We start from the raw sequence: 25220 nt of genomic DNA on the forward strand, positions 1-25220 counted from the left end.
CGGGTTGTATCTGCTACGGTTCTCTATCGTATAGACGGTTCGTTCACACGAGGCCGACAGGGAAACGCGGATAGCGATAACGCATCCCAAAGTAGGTTGAGCCGATTCCGTGTGGACGGAAGACTTTTTTGATATCGAATTCGGTTCGTTTTCGTCTCCGTGTAGATGCAGCCTTATCCTGTTTGCATGTAAACTGATAAGCTGTTTCTGACGTCCTGAAGAAGTGAAACTACAAAAATGAAATAAGCAAACAAGATGGAATAACCCGAACATTTGAATGTATGTCCATTCCTTCAGTTTAAATCGGTCAATAATTATTTTAATTGTAAATCAGTGTCACTTTAATTTGAAGAAAAAATATTTTCGTGTATCCCTCATAAACAGTGCCAGTTCTTTAGTATAACGTTAAAATGTGCCGTTACTGTTGGCATTAATAAGATTGTAAACTGGTTATTTCACATTTATTTTTTAAATTATCACATTAACACATCTATACACTTTTTAGATATTGTTGTTTTATATTGTACAATTCGAACATTTGTGCTTACTTATGTTAATATATTATCTTTTATTGCACATTTTAACGATTTATTGTGCTGATTGTTGTTCTTTGTGTCTCAGATGTATGTACATCTCAGGTGTGCCAGGCACAGGTAAGACGGCCACCGTTCACGAGGTGATGCGCTGTCTGCAGCACGCCACCAACATGGACGAGATCTCTCCCTTCCACTTCATCGAGATCAACGGGATGAAGATGACTGATCCTCATCAGGCCTATGTCCAGATCCTGCAGGTGACAGCCGTGAACGCCACACCAAAAACAAAGGGGCATGCACAAATGATTTGATGTCGTACATTTTCTAAAGGTCAATCTGACACTGCTGTTGAAATAATATAACGGTAGAATAAACAATAACAATTTTGGGATAGAATTTTAAACCTGCCAAAATGTTGGGTGTCTTTACTTTGTTGAATTAAAGTTAAAAAAAACAAAGTCCACAAAAAATGGAACGGAAACATTTTATTTTTCTGAGATAATTTTAGAAGGGAGCGCTGCAGCCCAGTTATATGAAACTTACATTTAGGAAGTCAGAAATAAAACATTTTTTTCCTTTACAGGGCAAACACTCTGTAGATAGACACTGTAGATATGTTTTGCCTTTTCCCACATAATTTTCTTTATTCCCTGAGCCCATCAAGCGGACATTAACTCAATGTAAATATCCGTTTTAATTTAATTTTTTAGCTTTACAAAACTTCTTTCATTTTGTGACATTTAAGGGTTTAGAATGTGAAGGAAGATGTTTTTACTGTGTATTGAAATGGCCACTTCATACATTTTACACATGAAGTAAGAGGCAGTTGTACACACCCTAATAAGCCAGATGCATCATGGGAAATGTACCCAGGGTTTTGGTGTGTTCTGGTGGGTTCACTGACTGAGTGGTCTGGTCCTGCAGAAACTCACAGGTCAGAAGGCCACTGCCGACCATGCAGCAGCTCTGCTGGAGAAAAGATTCAGCAACCCTGCACCCAGGAAGGAGAGCACCGTGCTGCTGGTGGACGAAGTAAGTTCATATTAATGAGCTTTTATTTAGTTGCAATTGCCCCAAAACGTATAAATAACTATTTTTCAAGTATAAAATTAAATCAGCTGACATTTAATGTCTCAAATTGAAACAAACAATGAATGCATCTCCTAATAAACATTTATCAAAGCCTGATATATCTAATTCCTCTGTGCCATTGAGCGCCATTGTTGTAAAAAAACAATTAACCATTAATGGTCCCTGAGTGACATGTTCCTTTATTACCAAGACAACACTGTAGTTCATTCTGACTCACTTAATGAAACTACAGTTAGCAGCTGTTTCTAGAGAAATCACTCGGGCATTTTAAACAACAATAAACTTCTTAGTTGTTGTAGGAGCCACAATATATATGTGTAGTTTAAAACATTTGAATTGTATCGTTAAGTGCCAATATATATTCATTAAATTGCCATTTGTGCTTTGGTGTAAGTGAATGCATTATTATTATATTTCTTGTGAGAAGCCAACATTGATCCTGGACCGGGGCTACACCCCATATTTTCCATATACCATAAGGTCAGGAATGCAGAGCTCAGGGGAGCTCAGGGATGAGCCGTGACGCAGTTTTTTCTTCTTCTTTTTTCTCTCGCATTTTTGATATAAATAAGCCTTCTTTATTCACTATTTTTTGTTTTTCCTATGGTAGCTGTTGTCAACTACCTAGGGTGGATATACATGAACATTTAGCTTAAAAATGTTACATTTATTTTTCAAACATGTCGGATCCTCTCTTCTATTTTTATTACTGCCATCAAAGGCGTGTCAACTGCTAACTGCATACGTTCTCCTGGAGACTCAGTTTGTGTACAGCTGTGTTTATGAAGAACGAGGTCCTGAGTACGTACCAAGGGTCAGAAGCTGAGAGCGGGGGATTCGGGATGGACATTGATGTTGTTTGCTCTGGTGCCAGGTCTACAGCAAACACTTGATCATTAACAGATGTTGACAGAATGTGATTACAGGTTGTCATCTTACACATTTCACCCATTGGTTTAAAACGGGTTAACAGTTTCAGTTTTTTTTTTATTTGAGCATTTCATGAATGTAGTAATGTGACTTGCACATCTTTCTTGCCATTTCTCAGTGCACAATGAAGTGTCAAAAATCTGTAAAGATTTCACTAAGATAGAGAGAAAATATTCTTATAGGAATTATATTTTGAGGAAAATATGTAATTACAATATTATGATGTAGGACAGGAGTCACCAACCTTTTTTAGGGTGAGGGCTACTTTTAAAAAAATAAAACAAGTCGGGGGCTACTTTTACACATTTTAACATTATGATATGCTGACCTTTAACCTTTGTTTGCTGTTTGGGTCTGTGGGACCCGTTTGCAGTGTTTACTAAAAGAACATGTATGCAATCTAATTATTTTAACCTGCTTTATTTGGGGGTGGACGGGCCTCACCTCCTCTAGGGGGGTCCTCACCTCCTCTAGGGGGGGCCTCACCTCCTCTAGGGGGGTCGGGGGGTATGCACCCCCGGGAAGATTATTTTTTAATGTTGAAGTGAAATGCATCAATCTGGAGCACTTTGAGCACAACATGAATTGATGGATACAGCTCTCAACACTCAGATGAAAGAGAGCTGTATACTTTTCAATAATCCAAACATCTTTAGAATATGATCACAACCAATAACAAATCATTTAAACTTGTTTATTCTTATCTTATGTTACCTAGTTAGCATTCTTTCTTTTTATTTATGCTTATTTTACTAATCACTCCCCTTTCAAACTGTTTTTTGATTGTTTTACTGTCCTATAGTACACATTGGAATGATTTCTTACTTTATCTATATTAAATAGATAAAGGTATGTTCTCCCTAGCTCTCTCTCTCTCCCTCCCTCCCCCCAGCTCTCTCGCTCTCTCTCTCTCCCCCTCTCCCTCCCTCCCTCCCTAGCTCTCTCTCTCTGTCTCGCTCGCTCACAGAGGCTGTGAGCTCCTTCGTGGCGATCGACGGCTTGCGTTTAAAAAAAAAAATAATAAACATATTTTTAAAGTGGGGGGGCACAAACGGGATTTCGAAAAGAGCGGGGGACATTTCCCCCCTGTCCCAGGTGGAAATTACGCCATGCGTGTGTGTACGTCAAGTGCAATAAATATATATGCAAGTTGCAACACACAGAGTAAAACTCTGCCCCTCATGTGTTGTATAGGCTGGCATGATAGGCTGTTCAATGGGGCTGATGTGTTGTGTAGATTCTGCCAGAAGGGAAATCAGCAGGGAGGTGCCACATTGCTTTTCTTCCCGACTGCAACGCTCGTCCCGCAAATCAAGCAAGAACGTGATTGGTAGATATTCATTGTGGGGGTGGGGGGAGGAGGGGTGTTAGATAGATATAGAGTTGTAGTAAGTAGATAGAGTTCGCTATGATTTAGGTTTCGTTTATGCATAGGGTAGATTCTTTTAATTACATTTCCTTTTTTGTTTTGTGTATTTTATACATTTTGGATTTGCTTGGCGAGCTATTTTTAGAACATGCCCCGCGGGCGACTCACGTTGCCCCTGCGGGCGACCAAGTGCCCGCGGGCACCGTGTTGGCTACCCCTGATGTAGGATTATTCACTAACTTCCTGATGTTAAGCAGGTTAGAATGTTGTGTGCAATCAAACATACTAATAAGCTTTTAGAACCAGAAGAAACTTATAGATAGATATATAGGGAATATTTGCAGCTATGAAACAAAATCCTCAGACAGCTGTGTGCCAACTGTGAAGCTGGGACCAAAGTATATGCTTTAAAAACATTTCCCTCAGAGGCTGATAATGATATTTGGACACTTGAAAAATAGTAATTGATTTTAATATAGACCTGTACATAACTTATTTTTACAAGAAAATGTTATATATTTTGGAACTTAAAAAGAAAGTCTTTGATTACCTACACATTCATCGTTTCCTTTTTGCCCACCATAGTATCATTTTGAAACTTTTTTACTATATGAATACAAAAGGCCTAGTTGTTCGGCCCTAATGTTGGTACCAGAAGATGGATGTGATCACGTGACGGCATGCTAACCATCTTTAACCCCTTGTGTGGTACAGTTGGACCTGTTATGGACCAGGAAGCAGAACGTCATGTACAATCTGTTTGACTGGCCGACACGGCGCCACGCCCGCCTGGTGGTACTGACCATCGCAAACACCATGGACCTGCCGGAGAGGATCATGATCAACAGAGTGGCCAGCAGACTGGTGAGAGAGAGCTAACCCTGTCCTGTGGAGCACTTTAATCAGCTCTGGGATCAGTTTACACTTTCACTGCTGTTTTGTTTTCTTGTCTAGAGGATGTAATTCTAATTTTGTCAAAAGTGAACATGGGTTCTCAAATTGAGTCGAAATATTGAGAAATTCTCATATTTTTTAAAATCCGAAGGTTGTACAAGTACCATAAGTTTATTGGGTTGCCAGTGACAATTTCTTTCAGGCAAAAACATATATTGCTTGTCAACAAAAAATAAAACATCACAACAGATCTTGCATTTCAATTGGGTCTATCAATATTTCCAAGTGCAGACAAAGAAAAACAACATATAACCCTTTTCTGACAAAGTTGTTCCGGTGCCCGACTGCGAATCAGTTTTTTGCGGGTCCACTGCAGCGAGGCCAAAACTGGTTCGCATTTGGAACAGACAATCTGCTGGGCCGGAACAGAGAACCGCATACGTAAAAGGGTTACGTCGGACGTTGGGGCCAGATTAACCCGAGCAATAACAGTATGATTTAAGCAGTAGAGCAGGCGTTTTTGTACATACATTATTTTTTCACTTGTTATGACTATCTGCTCGCTATCGATTGCTTGTTTTGAAGAGCAGCATACTGTTTCAGCGGCATAAGCTGCTTTTCTCTTGTTAAACAGTGTCAATTGAAATGTTTTAAAACATTTACTTATTTGGAAATATGCATCGGGGGACGTTGCTTGTGTCAGTCAGACAGTGATTTACTGCTCTGTTCTGCGTTGTTGTTGTGAGCAGCATTACCGAGAAGACAGCGATGTAAACAGTGATTTCATGATGTGGCACAACTTGCGCTCCGGGAGGTGGTAAACCAAACTGAACCGAACTGAACTGATTTTCTGGAAAAGGGGTAATAGAAAAGCATTTTTTTCCCCTCAATTGAATCCAAAAAACAAAATAAGAATGTTCCACAATATGTTCAGTTGAAATTACTTGAGAAAAACAATTTAATAGTGAATCAAAACACAGGTTATTGCTCAAAGGATTTACTTGAAAGCCACACATGTAAATTCATGGAACTCCAAGAAGAGTACAATATGTGTCATTAACTCCAAGCAATTAATTGTTGGGGGTTTTAAGCTTCAGGACAAAGTGGACAAACAGTGGGTTTTTTTTAATCAAGTGTTTTTATTGAACATTTTCACTTCACATTGATCATAAAAAAGAAGAACGAGCAAGGAGCAAAAATAGATAGCAGATACACATCAGGGCATCTTCCTACAAAGGTTCTTCATTGAGTCCCATTACATGTTTCAAAATAAATTACATCTGCATGTTTTTAAAATCAAATTAATATACACTAAAAGAAAAATAAGCATACACATGTCACATGAAATCGCAAAATCATATAAAGGCTGCTGTGGCGTTCTCCCCTTCGAGAAATTATAAAAAGCTTCTCCAAATCCTGTCGAAGGTAGAATATTTATCCTTAAGCACAAAGGCAAAGAGCAAGGGAATTTGAGAGTCCACCAAGCCAGACCGGCAAACTCGGTTTATGGTGTGCTTTGCTTGAAATAATTAGCAGACAGTCATTTTTTTTATCAGACTTGCTTAGTTTGCAGTTTACAGGAAAAATACAGAGAATGCATCATTTAGGGCATAATGACAATTTCAGACCTGTAACATAGGAAAAGATGTTAAGAACTTCCTTCCAGAAAGCCTGAATATACGGGCAGACTCATAAGAAGAGTACCTTTTTTTTATTTCCATATTTAACACATGAATCTGGGATATTGGGATCAAGTTTATTCAGTAAAGTTGGTCTCATATATGTAAGTTCTCATTAACCACTTAAATTGGATTAATTTAAAATGGGTGTTTATGGATTGTGTTTGAGCCTCCAGACATGCCTTCTGCCATTCCACTATTCTTCAACCAAAATGACACTATTTAGGTTCTCACTCCACACCAGTCTTTTATTTTCTGAGGAACCTTGAGAACCATCCAATATAACTCCATAGTAACGAGAAATGAGGCCTCTCTTGGAGTGATGGTTTACTATAATTTCTTCCATAGAGGTGAGAGAAGGAATGGATAAGGATTTTTGCGTCTTGGATATGAAGCTTCTGATCTGCAGGAACTTGAATATGTGTTTATTCTGAATGTCATATTTCCGTTGTAAATCTTGGAAAGACATAAGAATATTTGTATCGAATAAATCTCCAATCTTACATAAGCCTTTATCGGCCCAGAATTTAAAGTCCATATCTTTCTTACCAGGTGTAAAGTTACTGTTGCTTAGATTGGCGAAAATTGGGATAGTATTAGTTTCATCTCTGTATTTATGAACCTCATACCGAACCTGTATTGTATTTTTGAAGAAGGGATTCTGCGTACATTTCTTAAGTTCTTTGAGTTTAGCCGAGTACAAATATAGGCTCAGTGGTAGAGGAGATGTGTTATATTTTTCAATGCTTACCCAGGATACTGGTGTTTCTAGTGAGAACCAGCAGGAGGCAACAAAGAGTTGGGCTGCACAATAATACCATTGAAGATTTGGTTGTGCCAGACCTCCTGTCTCATAGGGGAGATACGACAAAGATATAATGAGCCTAGCCCTTCTATTATTCCAGATGAACCTGCAAAACATGCTTTTCATTTTTGCAAAAAAGTTAGCAGGGGGACTAAGAGGAATGGACTGAGAAAGGTAAAGGAATTTCGGGAGAATGTTCATTTTAATAATATTTATACGACCTATCATGGAAATTGTTAGATTCAACCTTCTGTCGATTGATTCTGTCACTGACTTAATTAATGCTTCGTCATTTGCAGATACTAAATGATCAATATTTGGCGACATTTGTATGCCTAGGTAAGTAAAGCTTTCCAAGATCACTTTGAACAGTGTTTGAATAGGTGGATTCAATCTGTCTGCAAGCCTAAGGAAAAGAATAGCAGATTTTGATATGTTAAGTTTATAACCTGAAAGCTTAACAAACTTGTCAATAGGGTCAAGGAGGTTGTGTAATGGCTGTTCTAAACGGGATATAAACACAATAATATCATCCGCGAATAATCCAATTCTATTCTCCATATTATTTATATAATGCCAGGCTTATTTTGATTACTTCTATTAGTACAAATACAAGTGGGGAAAGGGGGGCAGCCTTGGCGCGTGCCCCTGGCAAGATTGAAACATTTGGATATTATATTATTAGTGGTCACCGAAGCTATTGACTTATTATATAATATTTTAATCCTGGTAGAGAAATCAAAGCCAAAGCGAGAAAGCACTTTGTGGAGAGGGTGTTCTACCCGATCGAAGGCTTTTTCCACGTCCAAAGACAGAAGTGCTGTGTCTGGGTGCTCTGACTATAGGCATGAATGATATTTAGGACCCGACGGACACAGTGAAAGGCCTGACGCCCCTTGACAAAACTATTGGTCAGGATCGGAGAGAAATGGGAGGTATTTCTCCAGCCTACGTGCTAATACTTTCGCCAATATCTTAGCGTCAGAGTTAATTAGTGAGATTGGTCGATATGAACCACATTCTGTTGGTGATTTCCCAGACTTAAAGGTGGGGTATGTAATTTTGGAGAAACCAGCTCGAGTGTGCTAGAATTTGAAACTACGCATCCGAAAAAATGCCTCTTCCTTCAGACTTCCTTACAGAGCCCCTCCTCCAACACACATGAACGCGCACATGACCAATGAGGGCACAAGATAAGTTTGTGCACAGATGGAAGGCTGACAGGCAGGTAGGCCATCCAGTTATTTTAGCCGGGCCGGCTCAGATGATTGGTCGTGCTTTTTACAGCGCTACGGCTTCCACAGATGAATTTTTTTAATGTATTTATTGTCAAAGCATTTAATATATTCATTGCTATCGGGATGTTAAGAGCATTCCATGGAATATAACAAAAAGTGTTTCTGAAATAAATTACATACCCCACCTTTAAGAATCAAAATTACGAGAGCCTCACGTAGGGATGGGGGAAGTTCACCCGATTGAAAACTATCCACCAACATAAGGGAGATATTTATTTTTAAAGATTTTCTATACATCTATTGGGAGCCCATCAGGACCAGGGGCCTTGCCTCCATTCCGTTTATCAATTGCATCAGAGAGTTCACCCTTACGGGCCGTCTCCACGGCAGCGTTAAAAAATCTTGAAACGCTTCTGCCCATTCACTTTGAATGGGGTGACGTCACTTTTTTTCGCTTTCGCCGAAATGCATTGTGGGCAGGCGAGCGGAGATTCTCAGGATTTTCAAGATCCAAAGTTGAACAATGTTCAACTTTTGAGGCTGAGGTGGAAGCGTCAGCCAATCAAATCCCGTGTACGCAAATCTGACAGTTCAAGCTCTAGCCAATCAAACGGCGTGTATGCTGGGAGAGAAATACCGCAGGTCATTTCCTCATATTCCAAAAAATGGAGGAGAAATTAGCGGTAGCGAATCAATCACCCGGTGCTTTATGACCAGACCTACCGGGATATAAACCGGAGGAGCCAGGCATGGAGGGAGGTGGCAGAGACAGTGGTAGGTTTTCGCCTGTTTTGGGGAGTTTATATCCAGTTTACTTCGGGCTTTTTTGCTTCGTATGTCGCGGGCGGGAGATTCATGTGATTGGTTGCTCGCAAAAAATCCTCAAGCTTCAGATACGCCCACCTCCAAGATTTTTTTAACGCTGCCGTGGAGACGGCCCGTTAGTGAAGAAGGTCAATCCCCCTGGTGGAGGACAGGGGATCTGCACTTCCACAAGATTAAATGCAAATATAATATAAATATAATGCAAAAAAAAAACGAATTTTCAGCCTTGATGTAACAACATTCATAATTAAGTAAAGATAACACCCTTTTCACCCCGGTTACATTTTCCATTTGCCCTGTACGATGGGCGCTGTAAGTGATGAAAGTGGGGGATGTTGGCTTATCAGGCGCCGCAGCTCACAGCCAAAGTGAGAGAGAGAGAGAGAGATAGATAGATAGAGAGAAGGGGTGCACCGGTACCGGCGGGGATTGTTGTTATAGCTTCTGCTGCGCTAACAGATATAAGAAGCTGTTTCTACAATAATGTGCAAACTTGTCACCTTTCGGCGAAATTCGCCGTTTTGAATCCAAAATAGGTCGTTTGTGTGATTCATCTGCAATAAAAATATTTTTGGGGTATGGGGGGGGGGCCTGGGACCCGGAGTAATCTGCGGCCGCGAGCTGTTATGTGCCATCATGACACGCATGGTGTTCTTTTTTTATATATTATAATGAAGCGCGAGCACAAGTCTTCCTGCCTGTCGGCTCTGCTCATGGATGTATAATAAGGCTCTGCTGCTCCGGGATGAGGGTCTAGCTTCAGCAGCTACATAACCTACGGTGCGTTCGTTAATATTAACTGTGCGGTCCGGAGTCACTGTGGCACAGACTGGACCGCTGGTGAACAGCTGTTAGAACGGGCCGTTCAGGTGTTCAGATCAGAGCTCCCTGTCGGAGCGGCAGAGCGTGATGTGCACTGAAAAGTGTTCCTGTCGCAATATTATCGTTGAGCTAGCTAACTAGCATACATTGTCACTATCTGCTAACGTTAGCTTTAGCCTTCGTTTTCAAATAGTTTTTTTCATAGGCTATAAACGGAGCTGGTATAAGTATATATCTTGTACTTGAGTAAAAGTAGAAGCACTCAGATCTTGTACTAGAGTAAAAGTAGAAGTACTCAGATCTTGTACTAGAGTAAAAGTAGAAGTACTCAGGTCTTATTCTTGAGTAAAAGTAGAAGTACTCAGGTCTTGTACTTGAGTAAAAGTAGAAGTCCTGCATTCAAAATGTTCCTCAAGTAAAAGTAGAAAAGTATTCTCATCAAAATATAGTTAAAGTAGCGACAGTAAAAGTAGTCATTGTGCAGATTGGTCCATTTCAGAATAATATATATGATATGTTTTATAATGATTGATCATGAAAGTGTTCTCAAAGCTGGTAAAGGTGCAGCTAGTTTGAATGACTTTGTATACTGCAGGGTAGCTTGTGAATTTACTCCAGGTGGAACTAAAGTCTGATTTAACACTTGATTATATTTCACATCATTCATCCACATCTGTAAAGTAACTAAAGCTATTAAATACATGTAGTGGAGTAGAAGTACACCATTTACCTCTGAACTGTAGTGGAGTAGAAGAACAAAGTAGCAAAACATTGAAATACTTAAATAAAGTATCTCAAAATTGTACCCAAGTATAGTACTTGAGTTTATGAACTTAGTTACTTTACACCACAGATAGAAAGACTAAGCCTTGCACAGAGGCATGAAAATACATTTTCAAAATGCTCAACAGTGCTGCCAAAATTATAAACTGACTGCTACACAATTCAAATAAATGCTTTTATACATTTCTATTAGATGTGACTCTTTGGCGTTTCTGTTATTATTAACTGCTTTAGTTGTTCTGACTGCTAAAATCCTCTGTTATTCCTCATTTTAAAGCCGATATTCCGTGGGGTCGGGGGGCTCGGATCCTTGTCACCTTTTTCATACCTGATGAGTTTGCATCCCTGAATGTGGAAGGAGAGTTCTGTCCTGTCAGACTGAGAGGCTCAGTGAGGTAAAGGACTCTGAGGGTTTAGATAGTTCACTTTAGAGATTTAAAAATATGCATAAATAAATGTTAATGGGTAAAATAAGATATAAATGAACCACAAAAATAAAACAAGTTGGCCTACATTTATTTGTTATTGGCTATGGTAGGTTATTGGAAATGTTCACATACTTATTTGATTGATAAAATGCAAACCGATCTTTTTCATATGGGTGTTTAGAGTTGTACCCCCTAGATCAGGGGTTCCCAAAGTGGGGGGTCGCGAGACCCCGAGTGGGGGTCGCGAGATGATTATATATTTTTTATCAATTTAATTTTTTTAAATTATTAATAATAACGTGTGCATAGACATTTTTCAGGGGTGGACTGGCCACCTGTATAATTTCCCCGCAGCGAGGTTCCACCCGTTGACAATCCACTAGCGCAGTGTTTCTCAAACTGTTTCATACCAAGGACACTTAACCAATAAAAAAACACTCACGGACCACCTGACTCCACAAATATCCAAAAACAATAGGCCTGCTTACCATTCCAACAGTTTATAACAGCCTGATAATGACAGCTTAACCTTCTCTATATCGCCTCGTTCACACAATAAATCAACAATACAAATGCAACTACAGATCATAAGCATTTTGTTCAAATGCGATTTAAAATGCTCTCAGGTTTTACACCTCTTATGAAATGTAGACTACATTTATTACGGAGTTTATGTCCGAGACAACAGACTACTGAGAGATATGCAAAACACACCGCATGTAGTACGACACAAACCTCCGCTGTTTTCAAAACAAAATACAGTAAAACTATGGTTGCAGGCCCAAGTTTAACTCTCTGAGGTCTGCATGGTCTGCCTACAAAACAAAAATAAAAAAAGGTTTATGCAGCCCCAACAGCAGCCTGATCATCAACAGACTTCATGCAATGCTTCATTGGATGCATATATTAGATAATAATCTCTATCTCACTCCTAAAACATCTAAATCCACTTCCAGCATGGATAAATGTTCATGAAATACATCCATTGTTTGTTTTATACGCTTCTTGAAATCCTAAAGGCCCCTACACACCAGGCCGATATCGGCCGTCTTGCGTTGTTGGGCGAAAACGGGTTCCTTGTCGCCCAAAGTCAATTTGGTGTGTCCCGAACCCTCGGCCGTGACACGCCTTATTTGGCCTTTCACGGTCGACACATGTTGAATCGGCCGGGTGTCGGACACAAGCTATCGGGCCAAGAAACCACTCTGATCAGCTGTTCAGCTAGCAAATGAGAAGCGAAACGGAAGTGAGGGACGTAAACAAACGATTTAAGGCACAGGACAGCAGCTAAACACCAGCAGGTGATACTTAAAGACATCAAAAATAGCCCTTAAATGTCCTCTCTTACCTCCCACACATAGCAGGGACATCTCTGATATCGGCGGGAGCGTCCCCGGCTGTCCTCTGCTGAGAGCTCCGTGATTTGTTTGGTCAAGTCCGGTTTTTCATCTCATCGTAAATTTAGCAAGAAGTGGCCATTATTACATTGCTGACTCAATAAACTACACACCCGCCAGAACACTGCGATCATCAGATGCAGGTCTATTAACTGTGATTTTATAGTATGTCTGCACTTTATGTGCTCATTTCATCATTCATGTATTTTTATATTCTAAAACATGTTTTCGATGGACGAGAGTGAAAATGGAACGCACACGCTATTTGTTTGTTTATATCAGTCTGTTCTTCTCTGTCTTCCGGTTGTTGCCTATTTTGAATGACGAATACACACTACCGCCGCCTGCTGGTAAGGAGAGTTATTGCCACTCACGCATGCGCAGTTCGTACGTTCTCGGCTGAAGTCTTTGCGGTGATTTCCAGTGCGACACATGGCCAAGACGCAGGAGAACTCGTCGATTGAACTGTCGGTGTCGGGTGTCGGCGAGTTCTCTGGTGACTGCCTGGTGTGTCAGGGCCTTAAAAAACACATCGTTTTTCTAGAACAGATTACAAATCGCCTGAAAATGGTAAAATGTTGCGCTGGGCTATATCATGCAATTGAAAGTGAAACTTAAGCTCGCGAGAGTGCGGAAAACTTAAATTAATTCACTAGCACCCCGTCCCCCCCCCCCAGTCTCTGGCACCGTTATTTTGGGGGCTGAAAAGTTTGGGAACCCCTGCCCTAGATCAGTCTCTAGTAATTGGGCGCTCAAAGTGCACCAGATTGAAGCATTTTACTTTAAAATGTTAAAATAAATCTTCCCGGGGGGGGCACCCCCGGAACCCCCTGGAGGATGTGAGGTCCACCCCCCAATTAAAACATGTTCATGCAATACTAAATACATTTTTATATAAGCTGTCCACCATGTCAATACGTTTCTCTTTTTGTAGTGTATTGGTCTTTTGTAGAGGTTTTTCATTGCCAGCAAATTGGTCAGAACCAGCCCTGGTGTCATCCCCACAACATGTTGATGTCTTTAATACATAAATATGTGTCCCCGGTGTGTCAGGGAACTCACGCAGCGTCAGAAAATTAAACCCTCTCTCTTTTCCTCCGTACCCAAATCTCTAAAAACGGGGGTACAACGGAACTGATCCAGATTTGCGTCCGATATGACGTAATATCGGCGATGCAGATCCACGGCACAATCAGAAAGTTGCAGAAAAGTAGAAACAATGCCCGACTGTTTTGGACGTAATATGGTCTTTGTTTACATTAGCAAGCATCGCTAACATTCAGAGCTAACCTGTGCTGTAGAGAGCATGTGTGAAGAAGCAGGAAATAAAAAGGAACTCACCTTGTGGTAAACCGGCAAGAGAGAAAGCCTTTGAGCTCCATACTGTTTCAGAAATAATCCTTGATGTGGTTTGGACATTTCATCACGGCAGTATCTGCCGGTCGAAAAAAAGAATTAAAAGATTTTTTTTTTTATTCTTTTTTTTTTGTAAAGCTTTATACCCAGAATAAGCACTTTAGTAACAGGAAGTGAAATAGAGGGATATGAGGCATGGCTAGAATGGGTGATCTGTTTGGTATTTTGAGCAAAACACTTCATAGACATGCTTTTTTATATATCTGAGACTTATGCTATTGCCTAAAAATAGCATGATCGGTGACCTTTAATATGATCAAAAAAGTTTTGAAGAGAGTCTGTGGTTGCACAGGTTTCTGATGAGTATAATAGTGAGTAGTAAGACTAAAAAATATTGTTAATTTGTTTGGGGTTTGTAGTTTTATCTCCATTTGTATCTGTGATCTCATCAATTGCTCTCAGTTTTTATTATTTTATTAAGTTTTCCTGCCTTTCTTCCTGATCATAATAGGCTAGCCTCAGTCTGATTATTCCTGCAGAGGCTTTATCAGTGGATAGTGTATTGTATTTTGCTTTTAAAATCGACAGTTTTCTTTTTTTCTCCCTGGAAGTATTTGCGCTTATTTCAAGCTCCAGCATCTGTGAGTATTGTTTAATCAGTGTATTCCTAGTGTATCCCATCATTCAACCTTGAATATAGGCTTCTACAGTATATAGAAATAGTCGTCTATATTTGAACCAACATATTCCAGAACAATTTGGCTTTAGATGCTAGGTAGTCTGCCCTCTGAAATTAACAGTAACAGAGTACTTGAGCAAAATGAATGCGTGATCAGATATAAGGATGCTTTTATAAGTACAGTCAGTAACTCTGTAAACAATTTGTTAGGAAAATATCACTCGACACCGGGTTGAGAATCAATAATCCGGTACTAATTTATTCTTGCAAGAAGGAGCAGAGTTAAGTCACATACAAAGGATATGGTTTAACTCACACACATGGGGTATGTTGCTCAACGGAGCAGGAAAAAACATCAGGCTTATATAGTCCAAAATACGGAGATAACAACAAAGTCGTAAATCGAGGTGGCGCTAATATCATCAGCAGGTGTCGGAAAGGTGACGGGGACATCTGCGACGTCTTCTGGAAAGAGTCACGTACTTCCTTCACTGTTGCTCTTTGCCCCATGAGGTATTTAGGAGACAATAAGTATGTGTCCTCTCATAAATATCAACAACCTGAAATGCCCTGCCTCCTCCTATCATTAGAAGAGGCAGCTGCAAGGTCATACACAGTGCAGAGTCACACATAGTATCAGTGCATTAAAACAACCCATAAAAAGGAGACAACTTGTATTTTCTCCAACACAATTGTAATGGAAATAGTCTATACGACTGTAGGTATTGTGGCTAGCAGAGTGACATGAATATTCTCTCTTTGTAGGGTTTCCTAATATCTTTTCAATTTAATTCAAGCGTAAATTGTTTTATAATCTTTCTGCTCCTTGAATGAAAGGCATCCGAGCCCGAAGATCGGTCAAGTTTTGGATTTAGGGCGCAATGAAAATCACCCCCTATTATTATGTCACCATGCAGAGCAGAGATCGAAAGGAAAACATTATTATAGAAATGTGGGTCTTCATTCTTGGGCCCATATAGATAGCCCCACTCCAATTTATCATTGTAACTCAATCTTGAAAATGACTGTTAATAATTTTGCAACGATGTCATCACTATCACTGACGTGAGCCATCATGAACAAACTTATGCTAATTAGCTACTTCCCCCTAGCTTGACCCATTGTTATTATAATACATGCATAAACTTGACAGCGGGCGGAACTTGTCATAAAGTCCGCGATAATAAAGCCCACCCATTTAGAGGGAAGATATGATTGGTCAATTTTCATGTCATTTTCCATTACTCTCTCGTTGAGTTACTATAGCGGGCCCTCTGGTGGTCCAGCTATAAATTCACAATCACCTCCTATCTTCACAGTAACTCGCAGAGACGGCCAAAGGAGCTTCTTTCATTTAACCCTCCACATTCCAACAGAAACTGAATAGGAAGATTCGAAGGATTTATGTCTTTGGAAATGTTATTTTAAATACAATTAAATCAAGTTATTTTGGTAAAGCTAATGAAAAATACAACAAAACCATTTTTTAAATGTTTTTTCTTTAATAATTTTTTTTTTTTTTTAAATTCTTTAAAAGAATATTTTTTTGAATATCTTAGGACCTCAGAGTGGGCCTAGAGGGCCCTGACGGCTCGCCACTGCTTATTTTAAATGAGTAGGTCCTTTTTAATATGTAGAATGCACTAATGGCTGAATCCAGAGTTATTTTCCCACCTCCCTTCATGTGGCGACACATGGTACTGGGAGGTGGGGTTTTAGATAAAAGCTGCATAATCCAGTGATTTTTGTACTGAAAAGTGGAGATGAATATCTAAATAAAAAATGACAGGTAACATGACTCTTTGCTTGTCTAAATGTTTATAGGGTTTAACAAGGCTATCTTTCCAGCCGTACAGCTTTAAACAGCTTCAGCAGATCATCACGTCCCGGCTGAACAAGGTGAAGGCCTTTGAGGAGGACGCACTACAGCTTGTGTCCAGGAAGGTACACAATCTTTCTCACCGTCTCACCTGACCTGAGCTCATTCACAGGTACGTTCACTAAAATTCTCCTCTCCCCTTGCAGGTGGCTGCTCTGTCGGGCGATGCTCGCCGATGTTTGGACATCTGCCGCAGGGCGACAGAGATTTGCGAACACTCTGCTGCAGACACTTCTTCCACAGGATTGGTGGGAATGAGTCATGTGATGGATGCGCTGAATGAGATGTTTTCCTCTGCTTACATCACCGCCATCAAGTGAGATTCTCCCTTCAGTCACATTTATGACTTGTTGTGAATTGTAGAGGAGCGATGAGATAAAGGGACTATTGTGTGTCTTTAGGTGTGTGTCGGTGCAGGAGCAGCTCTTCCTCAGAGCCATCATTGCAGAGTTTCGGCGGCTGGGATTGGAGGAGGCCACTTTCCAACAGGTAAAAATCTAACAAATGGGTAAGAGTTCAAAACAACAACCTTTACATCCTACACTGAGTCTGAGATTTAGAAAATAAGCAGTGAAAGCCTCCATATAGCCTCTATATCAGCATGTTTCTTTGTTATTACAATTTAAAGTTTGACATTTTGAAACTGTAAAATGCTGAATTGATGTTGTTACACTCCCATTTTTGTACTAATTTGAAGAAACATTTAACCCTTGTATGGTGTTCATATTGTTGTCTGGTGGACCCGCTGCCTTTTTGGGCTTCAATTCAACACAATTCAACACAATCAAACTATTTGATGTTAAAATACTCAACAGATGTTTACTTCATCTCAATTACAAGCAATATAAACAGCATATATGGTTAATATTTGCCCTTTTACATTTGTTAGATCACATTAATGAATTAAAGTGCTGCTTGTCTTTTTGCCCACTGACCGGCTGGTCCTGTGGCTCGTCTTTATTTTGTAACTAGCTGATGCTCAATCTCATCCTCTTCAAAGTCACTGTCAGACTCAGAATTCAGTGGGTGGTCATTGAAAATGTGTTCTGATATATGTTCTTCACAGAAAATGAGCCAAGGCCAAAAAATAATTTATCATATCATTTTTCTTTAGCTAAAAAATGAAAACGGGTCCCGCATACCATACAAGGGTTACATTAATTCAGAGGTGCTAGTAGGTGGATATATATTTTTGATTTTGGACTGGTGGTCAATTGCCGATGACCACCAGCCTGTGACCTCACAAAACACTTTTTTGGCCCCAACTTCAATATTTACAACAGTGTTCAATAGATAAGTATTACATAAATTATGTATTAATTTTGGACAGATTGGATTTAAACATTACAATTTTCTTTAACCAAAAATGCCACAAAAGTCTGATAGAATACAGCGCCAGTCACAATCTGTTGATTTTATAAAAATGAAAGTTAATGGTGTTCTTGGACTTTACTCTCCATATTGAGAGACACATTAGCCCCACTTTAGAGGCCATGACTTTTTAACCTTTTTGAGTTATTCACGGAATATAAACGAGGTAAATAAACCCAGGAAAATGTTCTAAGGGCCCATGTCCACATTACATCAGCAATCATCAGCTCTAAAGTGAGGCTCCACTACACTAAAAAAGAAAAAGACAAGGTACAGTGTAATGCCTGTTAATAGCTTGCCACAGGCATAGCGCAGTTCAAATAAAGCACAGCTATTGTGCAATACATTTGTATTGCATGTATATTTTTTATTTGTAAAAATGTCAGTTAAAGCTTAAAAGAATAAAGATATTTTTGTTATCTAAACGTTTGACCTCTTTCTTTTACAATTTTGGAATCTAAACGGGGAATCGATAAGAACCGGAATCGATAAGCAGAACCGGAATCGGAATAGATACATTTCAAACGATACCCATCCCTAGGTATGAGGCATGACACAATGGGTGATCTGTTTGTTACTTTGAGCAAAACACTTAAGAGACATGTTTTGTATAGATATGGCCCTATAATATATTGTTCAAATATAGCATAATAGGTGAGCTTCAAGCTATCTTTGGATCTTGACTTGCTGTAACAAGAATGTAAATTTCCCCTCTGTGGGACGAATAAAGGTATTCTGATTCTGAACTATTTGTCGTACACTCTTATGGGAGGTATTGATGCACTCGGCAGCGATTTCCAGTTTTGAAATGATTTGCCCCACCCCATAATCTTTAGCTACACTCTTCTTAACTCTATCAATCCCTTTGTCATAGACTCTTGTGGTAGGCATCAACAGGGGCGTAGCACAAAACTCCGGGCCCTATACATAAGCTATCTCTGTAGGCCCCCTTCCTCTCTTGATCCATGTCTCTAATGCACCTTTTAAAATGTATTTACAAATGACTGAGCCAACAACTGTAAACATGAATCTGAAGCAGTTATTAGGGAAGTCATGAACTAAAGTATAAATAGTAATAATAATCTGTGCACAGTTCAACCCTCTTTCCTCAATATACTGCTGCATTCGACACGGTGAACCATCAGATCCTCCTCGCACTCTCCAAGAACTTGGAGTTTCAGGCTCTGCACTTTCCCTCCTCACCTCATACCTCAAAGACCGCACCTACAGGGTAACTTGGAGAGGGTCCGAGTCCGACCCTTGTCAATTAACTACAGGGGTCCCTCAGGGCTCTGTCCTTGGTCCACTCCTCTTCTCTCTGTACACAAACTCTCTCGGATCGGTCATTAGCCTGCATGGTTTTTCATACCATTGCTATGCTGACGACACCCAATTAATTATTTTCCCCGTTCTGAAACCCAGGTCGTCGCACGCATCTCTGCTTGTCTAGCAGACATCTCTCAGTGGATGTCTGCTCACCACCTCAAGCTCAACCTTGACAAGACTGAGCTGCTTTTTCTTTCGGGAAAAGAGTGTCCCACTCTTGACCTAACAATCAACATCGGCCCCTCTGTTGTTTCCCCGACTCAGACTGCAAGGAATCTGGGTGTGACCCTAGATAACAACCCGTCCTTCACTGCAAACATCGCTGCTACAACCCGCTGCTGCAGATACACTCTTTACACGCTCCCCATTGACATCAGGACAGCAGAAAGCTCACACATCTTCCGGCGCAGACTGAAAACTCATCTCTTTCGACTCCACTTCGAGCAATAAAATTACTAATAAAGCACTTATATACTAATAAAGGACTGGCTTATCTAAAGCTACTTGAGTAGCACTTGAAATGTTTTGGCTCTATGAAACCTGATGTACTTATATGATTCTGTTTTCTTCAAGTTTGTATCTTCTTGGTCGAATGTACTTATTGTAAGTCGCTTTGGATAAAAGCGTCAGCTAAATGCAATGTAATGTACTGTAGTTTACAATTACTTTACTATGGTTAAATGAGGTTTGCTTGGAGTATCATGCTTAAGAGAACATTCTTCATGTTTATTTAAGCATTTATCTTTCCCACCAAGACGAAACAAAAAAAACACCATCTTAGTTTTCTAACCACTACATTGAGAGAGTGCTTACTATACGGCATAACAGACAACTGAACAAGACTTCACATGTCATGTTTATTTTTAACAATAACACACAAAAAATCTGAACGCATATATGCCAAAATGCTAACAAATTAAAACTTTAGAAAGCTAAAAAATCTTTACAATTTATTCTTTGATATGATTGATCTTGGCGTTATTGAAAAAATATGAAGAATGTCTAACTTCAAACTCTAATGTATCTTATGGAACTGATGGTATTGGACTTCATTCCCCAGTAAATGACACTGACGGGTCTTCTTCAAAATCATTACTTCTTCTTTGAATTATCTATGTTTAGAGCAAGCCAATCAGGAAGTTCGCCAGGCGCTGAAGCAAATTCTCATTGAATTACATTGGGAAAGAGATGTCCGTAAATCTTGTGTGTTTTTTTAGGTAAATCAACTTTCCAGTATGAACACTTGAATAGCCCTTATTTCATTAAATCCTAAAAGTTTTAAAATGCGCTAAAAGCCGTAAACAGAGAGTTATTTTCCCTCCTGCATTCATTTGACAGAGCAGAGAGCGGCTGAGACGCGGGGCTTAAGGACAACTAGTGCGGGGATGACTAAACCATTTTCCTCCTTTTGTGAGGGGTGAGAGGGGCCTTCACCATTTGTTTTTGGATACAGAATTCAGTCACTCATGACACTATCTAATAAAAAAAAAAGTGCAAACAAAAATAAAGTTTTAATTCTATGCCTTTCAAGAGCCCTCCCCCCATCTGGGCCCTGGGTAGTCAGTCCCACTTGTCCCCCCACCAAGATGCCCCTGGGCGTCATTGCACTCGGCAGTCATTTACGGTTTATTGGTATCACTATGCCCCGTCCTCATACTTAAGCCCCTCCCATAACTCATGAACCATATCATAGCACTCAGCAGAAAGGTTCTGTTTAATTTAATTTCAATTAAAGATGAATAAGTAAAATCCCATTTAAAATCTGTTCTAAAAACGTTTTTCCTCCCTCCAGTCTCAAATGTAATAGTCAACAAATGGATCCTAAAGCAAAGAGTAAATATCTGCCCCTCTGTTTTTATGTTTTGAAGGTGTTTGTGCAGCACCAGGCCCTTTGTCGGGTAGAGGGTCTGCAGCCTGTCAGCGTGTCCGAAGGTCTCGCTGTATGTCAGCGTCTGGGGGCATGCAGGTTACTGCTGTTGGAGCCTAGCCGCCTGGGGGTTCTGCAGCGAGTCCGCCTCAACGTAAGCCAAGACGACGTGCTCTACGCCCTCAAGTCCGACTAAAAGAGATTACCTCACACCCATTTATCTGAACTACATTACATAAATAAGTTATACACACTAAAATAATTGCATCCAGTTTCTAACCCTAAAGAGTTTTTCGCAGTTGTCTTTATTTTTAATGTGTGATTTTCCCCAGTTTAATATTAGATTTTTCTCATTCTGAAATTATTTTTAAAATTGTACTGTGCATCTTTTTTATGTCTCAATACCTGAATATGCAATAAAATCTCATTTTTTATTATAAGCAACTTTATTATTTTCTTTTTGGAATGCTATTAATCAGTGGCGGGCCGTCAGGACCAGCAAGGCCTTCTCTGCTGGCCTAAACACTATCAGAATCCCTGACTAGTTTTTACATTAACATGTATTAAATGATTTATTAAACTGTATTCTCTTCATTTTATAGCTTTTCTCTGTGTTGCGCTGCGTCCTGTAATAATTGTTAATGTTGTCGCTTTTATCCAATCTTATTTCAGTCAGAATGTGTTGCTGGGTCAAAGAAATCTGCTTGAGGCCTTCAAAATCAACAGTGGCCTTAGTCAATGCAACCAATGAAACGGTTGCATTGACCAATCAGATTTCGAGTTGGCGTCACCGGGCCATCTAGCCATCTCTACGATGACGTCAGCATTTTCACGTCCTTTGATTGAATTGTCGGCGCTAGCAAACACTAGCGTTTGTAGCGACCTGCTAGCACACCGCATCTGTAGCGTCCTTAGCAACTTGCATAAGTTAAAATATTTGCGTTTAGATTTCAAAGCTGTTTTTTCAGCCCACAATGGCTGAACAGACTGGACTTTCAGCATTAGCCTCCATGGCGATAGAACAGGACTTATTATTGGGACTGAAAACTCAGATCATCTGTACAATAGAGTAACTGAAATCTTCTTGAGGAAAGAAAGGAGGATGGATGTTGTGTACAAATAATCAACATATTGGCTTTTATTTCCTTTTTTTGATATTTTCTTGTAATTTTATTAAGTAAATATTGATGCTTCTGCTAGAGATGATGTATGTGGCTGCAGTGAAAGGAGACCTTTTGATTTGGGTGTCCTGCTTTAGTAATGGCATTCACTTTGCTACATTAGATGCATGTCTGTGATAAAACGCCCTGTTATACTGCGTTTCTGTATAATATTAATGGTTTCTATAGCAGTCACGTCATAATGATAGTATTAAGAGGTACATTTATTCAGATAGGACACTACTGAAGGTGTGAAATGCACGGCCCGCTATAGGTAGAAAAACAGCTGAGTGTGACGACATCAGTCTGCCTGTGGGTTTAAGTAAGAGAGTGATGGGTTCCCATGGTTACCTTTGGACGAAACAGAGAAAGAGCGGGTAAAATATGACTCATCCATCAGACCAAGCAGCTGCTCTTTTGGCAGATTTTTTTAAATGTCCTTTGTTACTGTTGAATTCTTCCAGAAGCCAAAAATGTTCTGCTGGCGAAATAGCTCAGTCAGCCACGTTGTTCAAATATTTTACCAATAGAGTCAAATACTTGCAGTTTCACTGCATGTTTTTAATTTATGTGAACATACTTTCACATTATTTGACATACAGCTTACAAAACTAAAAGATAACTTGATTAAGGACATTGTGTATTGTTAAAAAATAAATAATAAAGAAATGCAAGTATCTACTATTACCTTATTCACACCAACGCAGCTCCGGTTCAAGCTCCGTGCTAGAGCTTTTCAGGTTCAGAACCAGTTCTTCGGTTTAGCTCCGGCTCTTTTCACACCGCCCAGAGTCCGACTGGTGCTGCGTCATTGCGTCATCGTTTGCGTCATGACGTAACCGTTTGCGTGCCTGCTTCATAAAGCCAAACCGCGCAGAAACCCCTCGCAGCTCATACCGACAACAACAACCGACCACTGCTGCTTGTTAAGTTTCTCCATCGTTGTGTACAAACTGGATAAAACGAGGGCTTTTTGTTGTTGTTCAGGAGTTTATCCCGCCCCTGCCCCTGCCCCCGCCTCGACGTAAGCGTGAGTTATGCGGTGCTTTTGCTCTAGCCGTACAATTTTTTTGGTGCTTGAAACGAACCGGATTCCGGAGCTAAGAGGCTGCTCCCGCTGCGGTGTGAACAGGAAAACCCGGTGCTTTTCAAGCTCCAGCTCCGAACCAGCCCTGAAACACCGTTGGTGTGAATGAGGTATATGTTATCCAAATCCTCTCCAAAATTGAAGGGGTACTCAATGGCCTATTCCATACCCTTCCTCCAAGTTTCAGGTATATTAGACCAGTAATTTTTAAATGATAATGCTGACAAACAATTCAGTCAGAAGACATATCCTCCGATGCAACTAGCTGAGATTGTGATTTTGCTGGTTAACAGCATTGTGAATAAAAGTGGGTTTTCCCCTATTTTATGAACATACCACTATACTAGTGTTGTAAAGAAGCCAACGATATCATATGGTTAATTGAGAAGTTAATTAGTTGGCACCACAAACCATAGTGATTAGTGAGCTAGCTTACAACAATGGTTTGTGATCAGCGTTTCTGCCAGGCTGGCGTCTTGCCGTCATTTGACCAAAAAAAAAAAAATTCGAGAGAAGATCGAGAGTTTTTATCGCTTGAAATGACGAAAAGGACATCCCTCTGTTGGAGGGGCAAAGGAGTCTGGTGGGATTATTTTCGCTGCCAGCAAAGCGTGTTCAGTGAGGGAACAAAGTGTACTGCCGGTGCAGTGTTCATTTTGGCAGCTATTTTTGAGTTAGTCTTAGTCTTAGTCTTTAGACGAAAATGGTTATTAGTTTTAGTCACATTTTAGTCATTTCTATCCTTCATAGTTTTAGTCGACGAAAACTCAAAACGTTTTAGTCAATGAAAAATTACATTTTAGTCAACTTTTAGTCAAAATGTTTTCTCTCTTTAAACCAATTCAGTTAGGCAAATACAGGTATCTGAAATTGGAATCAAGGTGACAGCATCAAGTGTTGAAATTTGTAAAGCAACATTTCACTCTCATAACACTTTACTTAGTTAGTTGGATATCTCTAGCCTAGACTCCCACATTGATGCAATACTGCTGTGTTGTCCTTGCTGATCCTCTAAGGTAAGGATAGTGCATACACATAGATACAAGTGGTACTGGTAACATAGTGAAATGTTCTTTACTCCAAGTCAAGAACCAAAACATTATTTTTAGCCTTATATTTATTTTCCGAAACCTCAAATAAAAGTGAAGACACGTATGCCCAAAACAGAGCAATAAATGATGAACAATGACATGACACCTGAAGTTTTGGATCACGAAAATTACAGACTTGAGTTAGCTCAGTGACTCAAACCTTAGTCCATTGTAGACTCTACATTTATCAATAGTGTGTCAGTAACTTGTCAACAGAGGGTCATCACTCACAAGATGCAGTGCAAAGCAGTAACTTGTATAAATTGTTGTATAAAACTATCCCTCACCTTAACATGTTTCTGTACCTACAAATAAAATAAAAATGTTGAAAGTGCATACATACCTATAGAATAAGATAAACGTGGCCTTATAAACAATCAGAGGGAACCACCTCTGTAGTGCACTCTCATATCAAGTAACAGACAAAGTACAGACATCCGTAGTAGCATTAACAACCTTTTAGCCTACTGATCTCTATTCAGTTTGAGGAAAGCACTTCTCTCTAAAATGATTCTTGCTCTATTTCGACGGCCACGAGTGAGGTCACCTGTGATACTAAAAACTCGCTCAGCAAATGCTTGAGATGCTGGCATTGCCAGAAGATCT

General features: G+C 39.8%; 1 protein-coding gene across 3 annotated transcripts in view; it reads left to right on the forward strand.

The window, feature by feature from the left end:
* orc1 (origin recognition complex, subunit 1) overlaps positions 1-21716 on the forward strand; it is a 33681-nt gene extending 11965 nt beyond the window's left edge. For 2 of the 3 annotated variants that reach the window (XM_034140988.1, XM_034140989.1), the window contains exons 11-17: positions 622-793; positions 1461-1568; positions 4642-4791; positions 16658-16777; positions 16859-17028; positions 17114-17201; positions 21278-21716. In XM_034140988.1, coding sequence (XP_033996879.1) covers positions 622-793; positions 1461-1568; positions 4642-4791; positions 16658-16777; positions 16859-17028; positions 17114-17201; positions 21278-21472 — 1003 coding nt within the window. In that variant the 3' untranslated portion in view covers positions 21473-21716. The remainder of the gene's footprint in view (positions 1-621; positions 794-1460; positions 1569-4641; positions 4792-16657; positions 16778-16858; positions 17029-17113; positions 17202-21277) is intronic. The other variant, XM_034140990.1, reaches the window with a different exon arrangement.
* Positions 21717-25220: the final 3504 nt, after the last annotated feature.

The sequence above is a fragment of the Trematomus bernacchii genome, unplaced genomic scaffold (assembly GCF_902827165.1).
Source record: "Trematomus bernacchii unplaced genomic scaffold, fTreBer1.1, whole genome shotgun sequence".
Lineage (NCBI taxonomy): Eukaryota > Metazoa > Chordata > Actinopteri > Perciformes > Nototheniidae > Trematomus > Trematomus bernacchii.